The sequence below is a fragment of the Mobula birostris genome, chromosome 5 (genome assembly GCF_030028105.1).
Source record: "Mobula birostris isolate sMobBir1 chromosome 5, sMobBir1.hap1, whole genome shotgun sequence".
NCBI lineage: Eukaryota > Metazoa > Chordata > Chondrichthyes > Myliobatiformes > Myliobatidae > Mobula > Mobula birostris.
Window position 1 is genome coordinate 58493123 of NC_092374.1, and position 16733 is coordinate 58509855.

Consider the following 16733-nt stretch of genomic DNA (forward strand, 5'->3'; position numbering starts at 1 on the left):
AGGTAAAGAAAATCAGTCCAAGATTTAGACAAACCTTTTCCTTCCTTTCTTTATCAATACTCTCATCCAGTAAAACCTCAAACATCCGTTCCACTCTCGAATCTGTGGAGAACTGAATTTTTAGCTGTTGGAAGGGAAAAATACACATTATCACTTGAAAGAGTGTGAATAAAGCATTTAATTTGCTGACTTAGTCAAGCTTCTTTGCACTTTCCCTGTGAGAATGAAAATTCTCCCACAATCTGAGACCATGGACATAGATACTTTTTGGTATAGATTCTCCCCAGGTGAGAATGAGGCTTAACAGGAGTTGACAATCTCAGACTGAATCATTGTTGTATACACCAGTCTTACTCCCAACATTCAGTAGACTGATTCAGAGTTTGAGGAATAGAAGATTAATTTAATTTTTGAAAAAAGCACCTCTGTGCTGGTATTTACATTCCTTCTCAGATTTATTCATCCCACCTCATTACCAGTACCTTCTTCTCCATTTATTATTCTCTGAAACACATCTGCTCTATAGACTGTCACTCCACATTTCCACTACCCTCTGGGTAAGGAAATGTCTCCTGAATTTCCTTTTAGTAAGTGTGTATTATCTATGGTCCCATTTTTGGTACCTTTCTCAAGGGAAATTGTTTCATCCATGTTTGTCCAAAGAACTTGTTCTTTAACGTTAAAAACATCTCTCAAGACATCTCAATTTCCTCTTTTCTGGAGAAACAATCCCAGCCTTGTCAATCTTGTTTGATGGCTATAACTTCTCAGTTCTGGTCTAATTCTTTCCCAGTCTGTTTCTAGTGGCTTGAAATCAAATATAGAGACCAAGCTTGTGCACAGCGATCCATGTGTGGTGTAGTCAATATTTGATGCATAATTTCACAGCAGCCCTGCTCTTTAATTCTCTCTCTGGAAATGAACCCCATGGTTGGTACTCCCTGTCAGCATGAAAAATTATGGATGCTGTAACAATGTTGAAATAGTTACTTTGGTCATAAGCCAATTAGAGCTAATTCTAAGACATAGGACTAATTATATGCTTTCTTTATCTCTGTGCAAATTAAATAATGGTTGCCAACCATGAAACAAACACGGCAACTTTCCACCTACATTAAACTGTGACACTGCAAAATATTTCATAAAGTAAAACTCACATTTCTGTAGACTCTTATAAACCCAAAGCAGTTGACAAACAATTAAGTGTTTTTGAAATGTAGTCACAGTTGTAACAGAACATAGAACGTAGAACAGTACAGCACAGGAACAGGGCATTCGGCCCTCAATGTTGTGCTGAACCAGCTAAAAAGCAAATCAAAAACGCCTAAGCACTAATAGCTCCTACCTATACAGCTGGAAATGTGGCAGACAGTCACATACAGAAAACAATGTGTCATAATAGAATAATGAAGAATGTTTGAAATCTTCACTTTTATATTAACCCTCTGGTTTTCATTTTACTTGGAAAAGCAGAACCCATTTTGGTCTGGAGCTCAGGAGGCTCTGGAAGCATGGTGACACTTGTGGGCTGCTCCCAGCACTTCCTCGCGATTTGATTTTGTGCAAATGACACACTTCACCATAGGTTTTGATGTACATGTGACAAATACAGCTAATCTTTATCTTTAAATCTTTATATACAAGTATGGTGAGGTACAGCTGCAATGAAAAACTTGTAGCAGCATCACGGGCTCATAGGTTCAGACAACACACAGAATATAAATTATTGATAAATTATACAAGACAGTGAAGAGGAAAAAGACTATGCCAAAAGAATGCAAAAAAAAACACATTCAGAGGGAAGCTCATGGCAGAGCCAGAGGTGGTTCTGTTGCTGAGGTAGGATTAGGGTTGTTAGTTAAGTAGCATGTTTTCCAATGGACTTGAATGTGGCCTAGTCCAATATCACAGATTATTTTCACTGAGTTGCAGATGAGCTCATTTTCTGATGGACATATTAAAAGCTATTCAACAAGTTAGATCGTGTTTCATCTGGCCCATCACCCATGCTTGCTTTCTGCACTTTTTGCACAGTGCACTTACTTTATGCAGTCCTTTGGGTCTGACTTGTTGCGATCCACCTCTTGCCATCTCACAAGGCCAATTGTGCCTCAGATGGTGGCCATAGAGCACCATGTCGGTCTGCTGCTATCAAAGGCCTTCAACTGCTTTTAAATGTTTATCAAGGGTTTAGAATGTTTAATTTATAAAAAATAAACTTTTAAAAATATGAAGTACATTTTCCAATACTCTCACTTAAGTGGGAAAAGTTATTTGAAAACAGCAGTAGTATCTTTTGAATCAAGGATGGCAAACTTGCACAAACGAGTGTGTTGCAATACAGCTGTCAGAAACCCCTGCCATGGAGCTAAGGAGCTAGTTGTGAAGTGGAGAGTCCAACAGCAGAGCTGCAGATCAGATGCACCAACATCTGAGCTTCAGTTTGTTCCTTACGTCCACCCTTGCTGTTCACGGGCAGGAATGTCAAGAATGAGCTGACCCCTACACTGTTCCCAGCTGATGATTCTCTAAGGAGCAGCTGCCCAAGGGTGAGCACAATTAACACTGCTCTAGCCCTCTCTCACCTTCTCTTGAATATCATGATTCAGACGCCGCAAAGTTTCTTGAAATATCTTGTTCTTCGGTTCCAATGTTGCACATCTCTGGACATCTTTAAAAGCTTGGTCCAGTTTTCCCAACTTCTCCAATGCTTGACTACGCCTGAAGAGAGCTTTGATGTCTGATGCGTCCACATCAATAGCTGGTAATAGAAGTAAGCTATTGCTTATTCAGGTAAATACCTCAATTTATCACTGAAACAACAACTTCTATTTACAACACAGAAAGCGAAGTAGCCCAAAGTGTTCATTAGAGTAATAAACAATAAAATTCAATGATCAGCCAAAAGGGCCAATGAGCAATGATGATCAAAGGCTTAGTATTAGCAATATTTAAGGACAGAGAGGCAGGGAGATTTAAGGAGGACAGGGGTAAGTTTTTTACTCAGAGAGTGGGGAGTGCATGGAATGGGCTGCCGGCAATGATAGTGGAGGAGGATATGATAGGTTCTTTTAAGAAACTTTTGGATAGGTACATGGAGCTTAGAAAAATAGAGGGCTATAGGTAAGCCTAGTAATTTCTAAGGTAAGGACATGTTTGGCACAACTTTGTGTGCTGAAGGGCCTGTATTGTGCTGGAGACTTTCTATCTTTCTATCTTTCTATTCCACAGCTTAGCACCTTGCCAGCTGAAGGCACAACTGCCAAAAACAATTTAAGTATATTTGAATGTAAGGAAGGGGTCTGAATTGAAAAATAGCAGATGACAGTGTAGATGGGGATACAGTAGTATTTGAGAACTAGGCTGAAAGTTTTAAGAAATTAGATGACAAGGGATCATAAGACTTTACCTTTGGAAGCATCTGATGCAGCAGGCACATAATTTTCCTTGAAAGAAGCAAAAAAAAAGTCAGGTTATGACCAGTTTTATTTAAATATGTGATGCAAATTGCAATGCATTTCACTCTACTAGACAAGAAGCATGAGCTTAATAAATATTATGGTATTTTCTGAAAAACGTGCCAATCCCATAAATACAAGAATTTCTGCAGATGCTGGAAATGTTCAGCAACACACATAAAATGATGGAGGAGCTCAGCCATTCAGGAAGTACCTATGGAGGGAAATGGCCATGTGACATTTTTGACTGAGACCTTTTGTCTGCACTGAAGGACAGACGGAAAGATAGCTGGTATGAAGAGGTTAGATAAAGGGTAGAAGAAGAGCCGTCAAGCAAATGGATCTAGGTGTGGAGGGCTGATAGGTAGATGGAAGTGGGAAGAATAGAAATGGTGAGAGAGGCTGGGAGGTGATACGTATAAGCAACGAAGGACTGCAGATGGTCCCCTCTCCCTACATCTCCGACCTGCTTATTCCACCTCCCTTATTTGGTTCCCTCATCCACATTACTTTCCTATCAAATTCCATCCCCTTCATCCTGCATCGCCTGCACACAGTGGCTGCACAATGAATCACCCGAACAGTCACTAATTTAATTCAGTGGAATCCTCCACGCAACAGCAAAGAAACTTGATCATTCAAACCAAAATGAAACAAGAATGCAATTCATCATTACCACCTTGAGCGATGGGTATTAGATGGAGAACCTGCCAGATGCCTTCATCCTATGAATTTATGTAAAATATGATCTCTTATCTTCATAAGAATGAGGGTAATTGTTTTAATTTCAATAAGTTTGATGTGGCATATTTCTGTGTAAATTATTAGCAACCAAGTTTCTTACATCACAACTGTACTTCAACATCAAAGGTGCATCAGGTGCTTTAAACGGTTGGAGATGGAAGACAGATAATTTGCAATTCAGGCAGCATTGGTGACTGTGTGGCTAAGTACAGCTCCAACACCATATACAGGTTTGCTGATGACACCACTATTGTGCAAGGGTGGTGATGAATCAGCATACAGGAGGGAGATCGAAAATTTGTCTGAGTGGTATAATAACAACAAGCTCTCACTCAGTGTCAATAAGACCAAGGGACCGATTGTTGACTTCAGGAGAAGGAAAGCAGAGGTCCATGAGCCAGTAATTATTGGAAGATCAGCAGTGAAGAGAGGGTCAGTAACTTTAAATTCCTGGGTGTCACTATCTCTGAGGACCTGTTCTGGACCCAGCATGTAAATGCAATTGCAAAGAAAGCACAACAGCGCCTCTGCTTCCTTGGAAGTTTGTGGAGATCTGGCATGTCATCAAAAACCTTGGCAAACTTCTGTATATGTGTGGTGAAAGTGTGACTGGCTGCATTACAGCCTGGTATGGGAGCACCAATGACTGAGCGGAAAATCCTAAAAATAGTAATGGATTCGGTCCAGTACATCAAGGGTAAAGCCCTCCCAACCATTGAGCATAATATGAAACGTTGCCATAGAAAAGCAGCATCCATCATCAAAGATCCTCGCCACCCAGGCCATGCTCTTTTCTCATTGCTGCCATCAGGTAGAAGGTACAGGTGCCTCAGGACTCACACCACCAGGTTCAAGAACAGTTACTACCCCTCAACCATCAGGCCCCTGAACAAAAGGGATAACTATACTTATTCTATTTCTGGTATTCCCATAACCAATGGTCTCACTTTAAGGACTCTTTATCTTGTTATTTCATGTTCTCATTATTTATTGCTGTTTATTTATATTTGCATTTGCACAGTCTGTTGTTCACTGATCTGCTTACTGTTACTGTTCTATAGGTTTGTTAATTATGCCTGCAGGAAAAAGAAACTTGGGGTTGTATGTAGTGACATGTTTGTACTCTGATCATAAATTTTACTTTGAACTTTGAACATTTTATAAGCCATCTGGGGCCTCAGTGAATGATGAGATAAGCACTTTCAATCCTTAACTGAGTTTATGGATTGAGAAGGATACATACAAACACAGAAAAAATGGATAAATAAGTGTCATATAAAAAATAGAAATCCAAAGAGAGCACAAACTTTGATTTAAATAACAGAGACTGAAAAGTAAGAAAAAAGTTTTTTAATATTTTAAATGTGTTCAGAATTTTTAAGAGGGGTTTACTAATGTAAGAACAAGATTGAACAATTACCATAGTTTCTTTTCTGTGCTAGCAAGTGCTTTAATATTTACCACATCATTTAATTCTCAGGCTTAATTTCTACACTGAGTTCAAAGTTCAAACTTTGACCTTGAAATCATTTTATCCCCAGACTTAATTTCAACATTGTTGAGTTGAACAATTAATGAGCAACTCTAGAATGTTGAGAATTACATCAGGGAGGATGAGATTGAGAGGTCACTTAGGTGAAACAATTGATGGAGCAGTGCAATTCAACTGGCAAGTTCAGAGATTGTTAATTCTTTGCTGCACCTCTTCAGTTTTACTCCACTTTTCACTTTGGAGTAGTGAAAGCAAGATCTGTGCAAGTGTGAGAAACGTTGAAAACAACAAGTCTCCACACATGTGAGTTTCACCTGGCCAATAAAAAGAAGTGAGGTTTAAGCAGAGCGGTCATTGTCTGAATGAACAGAGTTAGAGTGGAGAACTGTGAATTTGGCTCAAGGGGCTTCGGTGAGAAGGGGTAGAGACCAAAGTCCCGGAGACCATTTCGGATTGGTCAGTGTATGAGTGGGCAGTGTAGTGGTCTGAGGTCTGAGGTTTTGACTCAAGGGGGTTCAGCAAGGAGGTACAGATGAGTAACAGGTAAGAACAGGTAAGGTCTTTTTTACAGTAGTTAACTATAAAAGGTAGCAAATTAAATAAATTAGGAATACAGGATCAGGTGATACGTTGTAGCTGCATGAAAGAGGAGCTGGTGCACCCCATTGATGTTATTGATAACCACATCTACAGCAAGTGTTGGTTGCTTGAAACACTGTGACGCATCAGGAAAAGGATGAATTTCCTGGACACTGTGTTCCAGAAGGCAGTCATACCCATTAAATTACTCACTTCAGATTCTGGGTCAGAGACAAGAGGTTGTGATTGTGAGTGAGGCAGGTACGGGGATCCAAGGAGTCTCAGTCCTTGAGCTAATTCAACTGGTCTGAAATTGCTGTGCCCTGTGAGGATGAGACAGGAAGCTGTAGGAAGGATAAGCAATCGAACTGTGGCATCCTAGTTCATAAAACTATTCAGTGGCAGGAGGGGGGATAGGAGAGAAGAGAAATAGATTGGGGCATTGGGGAATAGATGGGGGAGCAGTATAGTCAGAGGAATAGATACAATTCTCTGTTGTTGTGAACCATGTCGGTCCCAATAACATAGTAAGAACAAAGAAAGAGATTTTGCTGAGGAATTTGAGTAGCTGGGAACTAAATTAAAATGCAGGACCAAAAAGGTAATAGACTCTGGATTCTTACCTGAGTCACATCAGATTGGTACAGGGTTACTGACAGCAGAGTGCTAAACGTATGGCTCAGAAATTGGTATGGGAGAAATGGGTTTGAACTTGTGGGACATTGGCACCAGTATTAGGAAGGAAGGAGCTGTTCTGATGGCCTGGGCTCCACCTGAATCATGTTGGGAGCAGGGTCGAGGCAAATTGCATAATTGTGAATTAGGGGTCTGGACAGGGCTTTAATGTAAATAGTAGGGAGCTGGATTCAACAGTTTGAAAAACTATGGATAAGGTAAAAGAGAGGGAGAGTGCAGGAGGAATTACTGAAGTCTCCAGAATAAAGAATGAGATGAAAAGTTTAGAAAGGGATAAAAATTTAACTTCAGGTAACATGGAGTCAAAATTGAGAAGAAGGGTAATGAACACAAGACTGAAGGTGTTATATTTGAATGCACACAGTATAGGAAATAACGTTCCTGTAGCACAGTTAGAAATTGACAGGTATGATATTATGGGCATTACTATCACTGAAAGAAGTTCACAGCTGGGAGCTTAAGGTCCAAAGGTACGCGTCATATTAAAAGGGCAGACGGGTATGAGGTGTCTTAGTTGATAAAGAATGAAATCAAATCCTTAGGAAGAAGTGGCATGGAATCAGAAGATATAGAATTCATGTGGATAGAGTTAAGAAATTGCAAAGTTGAAAAGACCCTGATGAGAGTTACGTACAGGCCTCCAAACAGCAGCCAGGATGCGGGGTACAGATTAGAATGGTAGATCAAAAAGGCATGCAAAAATAGTAATGCTACGATGGTCACGGGGGGATGTCAATATGCATGTTGTTTGAGAAAATCAGGATGGTGCTGGATTCTAACAGCAGGAATTTGTGGCATGCCTACAAGATGGCTTTTTAAAGCAGCTTGTGATAAAGCCCACTAGGGTAAAGACGATTCTGGATTGACTGATTCTGAGATACAGCACAGAGTAGGCCCTTCCATCCCTTCAAGCCATGCTGCCCCAGCAACCCCCGGCAACCCAACTAACCCTAACCTAACCACGGGTCAATTTACAATGACCAATTAACCTACCCAGTATCTCCCTTCTCCAACCTCATATCCCTTTTGCCAATCAACTTTACAGCTCTTAGCTCCATCCCTCCCCCTCCTGTCTTCTCCTATCATTTTGGATCTCCCCCTCCCCCTTCCACTTTCAAATCTCTTACTATCTCTTCTTTCAGTTAATCCTGACGAAGGGTGTCGGCCCGAAACGTTGACTGTACCTCTTCCTGTAGATGCTGCCTGGCCTGCTGCGTTCACCTGCATTTTTTGTGTGTGTTTCTTGAAATTCCAGCACCTGCAGATTCCTCGTGCTACCCATTATATCCTTGGACTTTAGGAGGAAACCAGAGGACCCAGAGAAACACATGCATTTCATGGGGAGGATGCATAGAAACTCCTTACAGGTGAACTTCAAGCTCCAGAACACATTAGGTGTTGTGAAATGAACCAGATTTGATTAAATTGCTTAAGATAAATCTTTGGAGGCAGTGATCATAATAAGATAGAAACAAGTGAAAGTCTGCAAATGCTGGAAATCCAAGCAACACACATGAAATGCTGGAGGAACTCAGCAGGTCAGGCAGCATCTGTGGAAAAGAATATCATTAATGTTTCAGGCCGAGACCCTCCATCAGGACTGGAGTAAAAAAGATGAGGAGTCAGAGTTAGAAGGTAGGGGTAGGGGATATGATAGAATTCACTCTCCAGTTTGAGAGGGAGAAACTAAAATCAAATGTATTAGTTCAGAGTGGAGTAAAAGGAACTACAGAGGCATGAGAGAGGAGATGGCCAAAGTTGATTGGAAGAGGTTGCTAGCAGGGATGACAGGAGAGCTGCAATGGGTGGAGTTTCTAGGAATAATTCAAAAGTTGCAGGATCAGTTCATTCAAAAGAAGAAGCATTTCAAAGGGAGATCGAGGCAACTGTGGATGACAAGGAAAGTCAAAGATACCATAAAAGCAAAAGACTGAGCACAAAATATTGTAAAAATTAGCTAGAGGATAGGGAACATAGAACATAGAAATCTGCAGCACATTACAGGCCCTTCGGCCCACAATGTTGTGCCGACCATGTAACCTACTCTAGAAACTGCCTACAATTTCCCTAGTGCATAGCCCTCTATTTTTCTGAGCTCCATGTACCTGTCAAAGAGGCTCTTATAAGACCCTATTGTATCCATTTCAACACCACCAGCAGTATATTCCACACACCCACCACTCTCTGTGTAAAAAACTTAACTCTGACGTCCCGCTTGTACCTACTTCCAAGCACCTAAAAAAAATGCCCCCTAGTGTTAGCCATTTTGACCCCGGGAAAAAGCCTCTGGCTATCCACACAATCAATGCCCCTCATGATCTTATACACCAAGGAGAAAAGGCCAAGTTCACTCAACCTATTCTCATAAGGTATGCCTTCCAATCCAGGCAAAATCCTTGTAAATCTCCTTTGCACTCTCTCTATAGTATACACATCCTTCCTGTAGTGTGGTGACCAGAACTGAACACAGTACTCCAAGCGGGGTCTGACCAAGGTCCCATGTAGCTATAACATTACCTCACAGCTCTTGAACTCAATCCCACAGTTGATGAATGCCAACACACCATACCTCTTCTTAACAACACTGTCAACCTGCATAGCAGCTTTGAGTGTCCTATAGGCATGGACCCCAAGATCTCTCAGATCCTTCACACTGCCAGAGTCTTCAAATTTGACCTACCAAAATGAACCGTTTCACACTTATTTGGGTCGAAGTCCATCTGCCACTTCTCAGCCCAGTTCTGCATCCTATCGATATCCTGCTGTAATCTTTGACAACCCTCCAGACTATCCACAACATCCCCAACCTTTGTGTCATCAGCAATCTTACTAAACCACCCTTCTATGTCTTCATCCAGGTCATTTATAAAAATCACATAGAGGAGGGGTCCCGGAATTGACCCCTGCAGAACACCTTTGGTTATCAACCGCCATGTTGAATGCGAAGCTTTTAAAAACCAACAGAAGGAATAATGAGAGAAAAGATGAAATATGAATGTAAACTAGCCAATAATATAAAAGAGAATACCAAACATTTTTTCAGATATATCTAAACAGTCAAAGAGAGACAAGGGTGGACATTGGACTGTTGGAAAATGACACTGAGGCAGTAATGGGGAACAAAGAAATGATGGACAAACAGAAGATACCACGGTTTTTTTCTGGTGTATAAAGAGTAAACGAGAGGCAAGAATGGACATCAGACTGCTGGTAAATGACACTGGAGAGGATGTAATGGGGAACAAAGAAATGGCGGAGGAACTGAGTAAGTATCCTGTACCAGAATTCGCTGTGGATGACATCAGCAGTTTGTCAGAAATTCAAGCCTGTCAGGGCATAGAACTGAGTGTAGTTACTATACTAAGGTTAGGGTGCTTGGGAAATTGAAAGGTCTAAGGTAGATACAATGCCTGAAGAAGATGAACTATATGCCAGGATTCTGAATGAGATAGTTGAAGAGATTGTGGAGACATTAGTAGTGATCTTTCAAGAATCATAGATTCTGAAATGGTTTTGGAGGATTGATTTCAGACTCTTCAAAATTGCAAATGTCGTTCAATTTTTTAAGAAGACAGAGGCACATGACAGGAAATTATAGGCCAGTTAGCCTGGCTTCAGTGGTTGGCAAAATATCAGACTCCATTATTAAGGATGATTGGAGGCACATGATAAAGTAGGCAGAAGTCAATATGGTTTCCTTAAAATGGAAATCTCACCTGACAAATCTGTTGGAATTCTTTGAGAAAATAACAAGCAGGACAGACAAATAAGTATCAGTGGATATTGTTTACTTGGATTTTCGGAAGGTCTTTGATAAGATGCTGCACAATAGACTAGTAAACAAGATAAAAGCTTGGTATTACAGGAATAGACAGAAAACTGCTGGCACGCAGAAGGCAAAGTCTGGATGCCTTTTATGGTTGGCGGCCAGTGACAAATAGTGTTCTGCAGGGGTCAGTGCTGGGTCTGCTACTTTTCATGTTATATGGATGACAGAATTAATGGCTTTGTGCCCAAGTCTGCAAATGATACAAAGATAGATGGATGGGTAGGTAGTGCTGAGAAACCAGGGAATCTGCAGAATGACTTGGACAGATTAGAAGAATAGGCAAAGAACTGACAAATGAAATACGACGTAGACAAGTGTATGGTGATGCACTTTGGTAGAAGGAATAAAGGTGTAGACTACTTTCTAAATGGGGAACAGATTCAAAAATCAGAGATGTAAGGGGACTTGGGAGTCCTTGTGCAGGATTCCCTGAAGATTAACTTGTTGGTTGATATGGTAGTGAGGAAGAAAAATGCAATGTTAGCATTCATTCCAAGGGGGCTAGAATATAAGAGCAAGAACATAATACTGAAGCTTTATAAGGCATTAGTTAGACCATATTTAGAATATTGTGAGAAGTTTTGGTACCCATATCTTAAAAATTATGTGCTGCCATTGGAAAGGCTCCAGAGAAGGTATATCAAAATGATCCCAGGAATTAAAGGGTTAACATATGAAGAGCATTTGATGGCTCTGGGCCTGTTTCTTCTGGAGTTTAGAAGAATGAGGGGGATCTCACTGGAACGTACAGAATATTGAAAGACCAAGATAGAGTGCATGTGGCGAGGATGTTTCCTATAGTGGTGGAGTCAAGGATCAGAGGACACAGCCTCAGAATAAAAGGACATCCCTTTAGAACAGAGATGAGGAGGAATTTATTTAGCAAGAGGGAGGTGAATCTGTGGAATCTGTGGCCAATAATTGGGTATATTCAAAGTGGAGGTAAATGTGTCACTTTGGGGAAAAGACCGGAGAATGAGTTGAGAGAGAAAATAAATCAGCTATGATCAATGGGCTGAATGGCCTTATTCTGTTCTATGTCTTATGGTGTTCTGGTCAAGTGATGATCATTTATACATTAATAATGGTGGACATTTATAGTCTGGGTTTTAATTTCAACAAGATCTGGCCAGGTGTATGCATGAGGCAGACTAATTATCTCCTCAGACTCACTATGAACAACGTAAACTAAATTCATCCACTAGCTTTCATTCACCTCTTGGGAGGTGTTGCACTGCTCATTTCTGAACGTCTTTCACCTTAGCCCTCGAGGCGTAGTAATGTTCTCATAAGACAATAACCAACAGGTTATCAGGAATCTTTATTTTTAGTTCTTAGTGGGTAACAGATTGCATTAATTTCCACTTGGAATAAATTTGATTTAAATAATATTCCTCTTAATCCATCAAGTTGATCATCAAAATTAGAAATTTTAGGCAAAAATACTCCCAGAATCTAGAGGGCGGAGCCCTAGCCCAACAGTAACAGACCAACCATCTCTCCCAAAGTGCGATCAGTTATCCTCTTACCCCATTTTACCCGTTGTACCTGCAGCTCTTTCCTTCAGAAACTGGCCTTTAATGGCTGCAAATGAATCTGTTTCCACCATCCTATCAGGCAAAAGGTTGTAAATCCCAAGGATTCACTGCATATAAAAGTGTTTTCTGCAGGTGTTATATATCATAGATACTGAATACATAGATCCTCTAACCCAAATAAGAAGAAATTTTTGATGGAAGAAGGACATTACCGTGGCTAACAAGTGAAGTCAGACCCAAAGTAAAAGCAAAAGAGAGGACATACAAGGAAGCCAAAGCTAGTGGGAAGATAGAAGATTGGGAAGCTTTTAAAAACTTGCAGAAGGAAACTAAGAAGGTCACTAGGAAGGAAAAGATGAATTATGAAAGGAAGCTGGCAACTAATATCAAAGTAGTTAAGAAAAGCTTTTTTAAGTATATAAAGAGTAAAAGAGAGTTGAGAGGAGATATAGGACCAATAGGAAATGATGCTGGAGATATTTGTAATGACAGACGCAGAGATGGCAGAGGAACTGAATGCATATTTTGCATCAGTTTTCACAGTGGAAGACACTTACAGTATACTGGACATTCAGGAGTGTCAGGGAAGTGAAGTACGTGCAGTGAAAATTATGACTGAGAAGGTGCTCAGGAAGCTTAATGGTCTGGACCTGATGGAATGGACCTTCGGCTTCTGAAGGAAGTAATCGGAGAGATTGCGGAGGCATTCGCGATGATCTTTCAAGAATCGATAGATTCTGGCATTGCACCAGATGACTGGAAAATTGCAAATGTTACTCTGCTATTTAAGAAGGGTGGTAGGCAGCAGAAACTATAGACCTGTTAGCCTGACATCAGTGGTTGGGAAGTTGTTGGAATCGATTGTTAGGGATGAGATTATGGAGCACCTGGAGGCACATGACAAGATAGGCCAAAGCCAGCATGGTTTCCTGAAATGAAAATCCTGCCCGACTAACCTACTGCAATTTTTTGAGGAAATTACAAGCAGGATAGACAAAGGAGATGACGTAGATGTGCTGTACTTGGATTTTGAGAACGCCTTTTGACAAGGTGCTGCACATGAGGCTGCTTAGCAAGATAAGAGCCCATGGAATTACAGGGAAGTTACTGGCATGGGTGGAGCATTGGCTAATTGGCAGAAAACAGAGAGTGGGAATAAAGAGATCCTATTCTGACTGGCTGCCGGTTACCAATGGAGTTCCACAGGGGCTGGTGTTGGAACCGCTGCTTTTTACGATGTATGTCAATGATTTGGACTATGGGATTTGTGGCTAAGTTTGCCAATGATACAAAGATAGGCGGGGGAGCGGGTAGTGTTGAGGAAACAGAAAGCCTGCAGAGAGACTTAGATAGTTTAGGGGAATGGACAAAGAAGTGGCAAATGAAATACAATGTTGGAAAGTGTATGGTCATGCACTTTGGTGGAGGAAATAAACAGGCAGACTATTATTTAGATGGGGAGAGAATTCAAAATGCAGGGATGCAAAGGGACTTGGGAATTCTTCTGCAGGATACCCTAAAGGTTAACCTCCAGGTTGAGTCGGTAGTGAAGAAGACGAATGCAATGTTGGCATTCATTTCTCAAGGTATGGAATGTAAGAGCAGGGATATGATGTTGAGGCTCTATTAGGCACTTGTGAGACCTCACTTGGAGTATTGTGTGCAGTTTTGGGCTCCTTATTTTAGAAAGGAGCCTCAACATCACATTGGAGATGGTTCAGAGAAAATTCACAAGAATGATTCCAGGAATGAAAGGGTTACCGTATGAGGAACGTCTTGCAGCTCTTGGACTGTATTCCCTGGAGCTCTGGAGGATGAGGGGGGATCTCATAGAAACATTCCGAATATTAAAATGCCTGAACAGATTAGATATAGCAAAGTTATTTCCCATGGTAGGGGAGTCTAGGACAAGAGGGCATGACTTCAGGATTGAAGGATGTCGAATTAGAACAGAGATTCAGAGAAAGTTATTTAGTCAGAGGGTGGTAAATCTGTTGAATTTGTTGCCACAAGCGGCTGTGGAGGCAAAGTCATTGGGTGCATTTAAGGCAGAGATAGATAGGTTCTTGATTAGCCACATGGCCAAGTGGTTAAGGCATTGGACTAGCAACCTGAAGGTCGTGAGTTCAAGCCCCAGCTGAGGGAACGTGTTGTATCCTTGAGCAAGGCACTTAATCACACATTGCTCTGCAACGACACTGGTGCCAAGCTGTATGGGTCCTAAAGCCCCTCCCTTGGACAACATTGGTGTCGTGGAGAGGGAAGACTTGCAGCAGGGGCAACTGTTGGTCTTCCATACAACCTTGCCCAGGCCTGCACCCTGGAGAGTGAAGACATGGTCTCGCAAGACTAACGGATGCCTTTATGATTAGCCAGGGCATGAAAGGGTATGGGGAGAAGGCAGGGGAGTGGGAAATTCTGGAAGAATTGGATCAGCCCATGATTGAATGGCGGAGCAGACTTAAGGGGTCGAAAGGCCTACTTCTGCTCCTGTATCTTATGGTCTTACGATCTAACCCTATCTGTATTCCTGCTTTCTTCCCATATTCCTTGATGCTTCTTGTGTCAAGAAATGCATTTACCTCTGTCTTGGATATACTCAACATTCTATTCTGCAACCCTGCAAAAATTTCCTTTCCAAATACTTTTCTAAATCTCTTTCCAACACTCTTATTTTAATATCTCACTGGGCTTGTGATCATATATTTTCTAAATGGAGTCTCTCATTGCTGATGCAGGATTTTGACACAAAATGCCAAAAATTCCATTCCTCCCACAGATGCTGCTTGACCCACTGTGTTCTTCCAGCAGTTTGTTGCTCTCATTTTAATTATTTGTACATGGGCAAATCTTACGACGGAATGAGCATGCATTTGTCAGTAAAGTTGCAATCATTTAGAGTCAGTCCTTACCTTTTTCAGGTGGCATGCTGCTCGGTTTCTGTAAAGTGTAGCCAGAGCTTTCTTGTCTTTAGTCAGTTGAATAGCTTTAGTGTAGCAGTCAATGGCTTTGTCATAGTCTTTGTTCTGAAAAAATGCATTGCCATTCTCCTTTAGCTGAATTGGATCTTCCATCTGAAACCAGTGTACAGTAAAGGAAAGTGAACCCACCGTGCAGGCTGATGTTCATAGTGCCATATTGAGGGAGCTCTGTGCTATTGTAAGTGGTAACTTCCCAAATCTGGGCTCCATCTCTGCTTTCAGTTTGATGCAAATGATCCCATGGCCACCATTTTAAAGAAAGATAGAAAAGGTCTTTCTCATTTACTGGTCAATGCCATTTCAACTTGATGTTGATATTAAAAAATGATTTGCCTTATCATATAAATATTCATGAAAATCGCTTCTGTTTTTCTGAGGCATTGTGTCTGATATAGTCTAAGAAGCACAGTGAGTAATTGGTGCAGGGCAAGTGCAATAATGTCTATGTAATCTGCTGCAATGATTTTGGTTGTACAATGATATTGACCCCCATGAGTAGAGAGGACATCCCCCCCCATCCCACTGCCATAATTGTATTCAGCAGAGCGAACCACTGTTTAGCTTTAAAGAGATGTCCCTTTAAAAAGTGATGAGGAGTGTTATTTAGCTAGAGGATGGTGAATCTATGGAATTTGTTGCAGCAGAAGGCTGTGGAGGCCAAGTCATTGGATATATACTAAAGGCAGAGATTGATAGGTTCTTACTTGGTAAGGTGGAAGAATCAAATTTAAAATAGCTCCAATGATTAATGGACCAAAAGGACTAATTCTGCTCATCTATCTTATAGTGTTTATCATCTCACCCATAGAAATCAACACCAAACCACACTCTCTTCAGTTATTGCATCCTGCAATAAACAGGATGAGTCTTCCAAAAACGGAATCATCATGCTCTTTTAATTTTAAATATGTACGGTAGATTATTTTCATTTAAACAAAGCAAGGTTACTAGATGTATGGGAATTCCATAGGTAGATGAGTAATTTAAATAGACAGACCTGAAAGCAAAGAACAGATGGATTTGTTTTATTGGGGAGAAATGAAGAAGAATGGAAAGAGGCACAAAGATACAAGAGAGATTGTAAAACACAGAGCAGTACAGCACAGAACAGGTCCTTTGGCCCATGATGTCTGTGGCAACCATGATGCAATCCAGACTAATCCCACCTGCTGGCATATGGTCCATATCCCTCTGTTCCCTAGGTGTTCGTGTGCCTGTCTAAATGCATTTTAAATATTGCTATTGTATTTTCTACCACCTCTCCTGCCAGCATGTTCCAGGCACCTCCCATTCTCTGTGTAAAAAATCTTGCCATGTAAATCTTCTTTAAACTTTCCTCCTCTCACCTTAAAGGTTTGTCATTTCCACTCTGGGAAGAAGATTCTGACTATTTACCCTATATATGCCCTTTTATAT

General features: G+C 41.0%; 1 protein-coding gene across 1 annotated transcript in view; it reads right to left on the reverse strand.

Moving 5' to 3' along the window:
* The window catches only part of unc45b (unc-45 myosin chaperone B), a 72403-nt gene that overhangs the window by 49420 nt on the left and 6250 nt on the right, over positions 1 to 16733 (reverse strand). The window contains exons 2-5 of the mRNA XM_072258068.1: positions 15249 to 15410; positions 3410 to 3446; positions 2586 to 2761; positions 35 to 124 (exon numbers count right to left, since the gene is read on the reverse strand). Coding sequence (XP_072114169.1) covers positions 35 to 124; positions 2586 to 2761; positions 3410 to 3446; positions 15249 to 15410 — 465 coding nt within the window. The remainder of the gene's footprint in view (positions 1 to 34; positions 125 to 2585; positions 2762 to 3409; positions 3447 to 15248; positions 15411 to 16733) is intronic.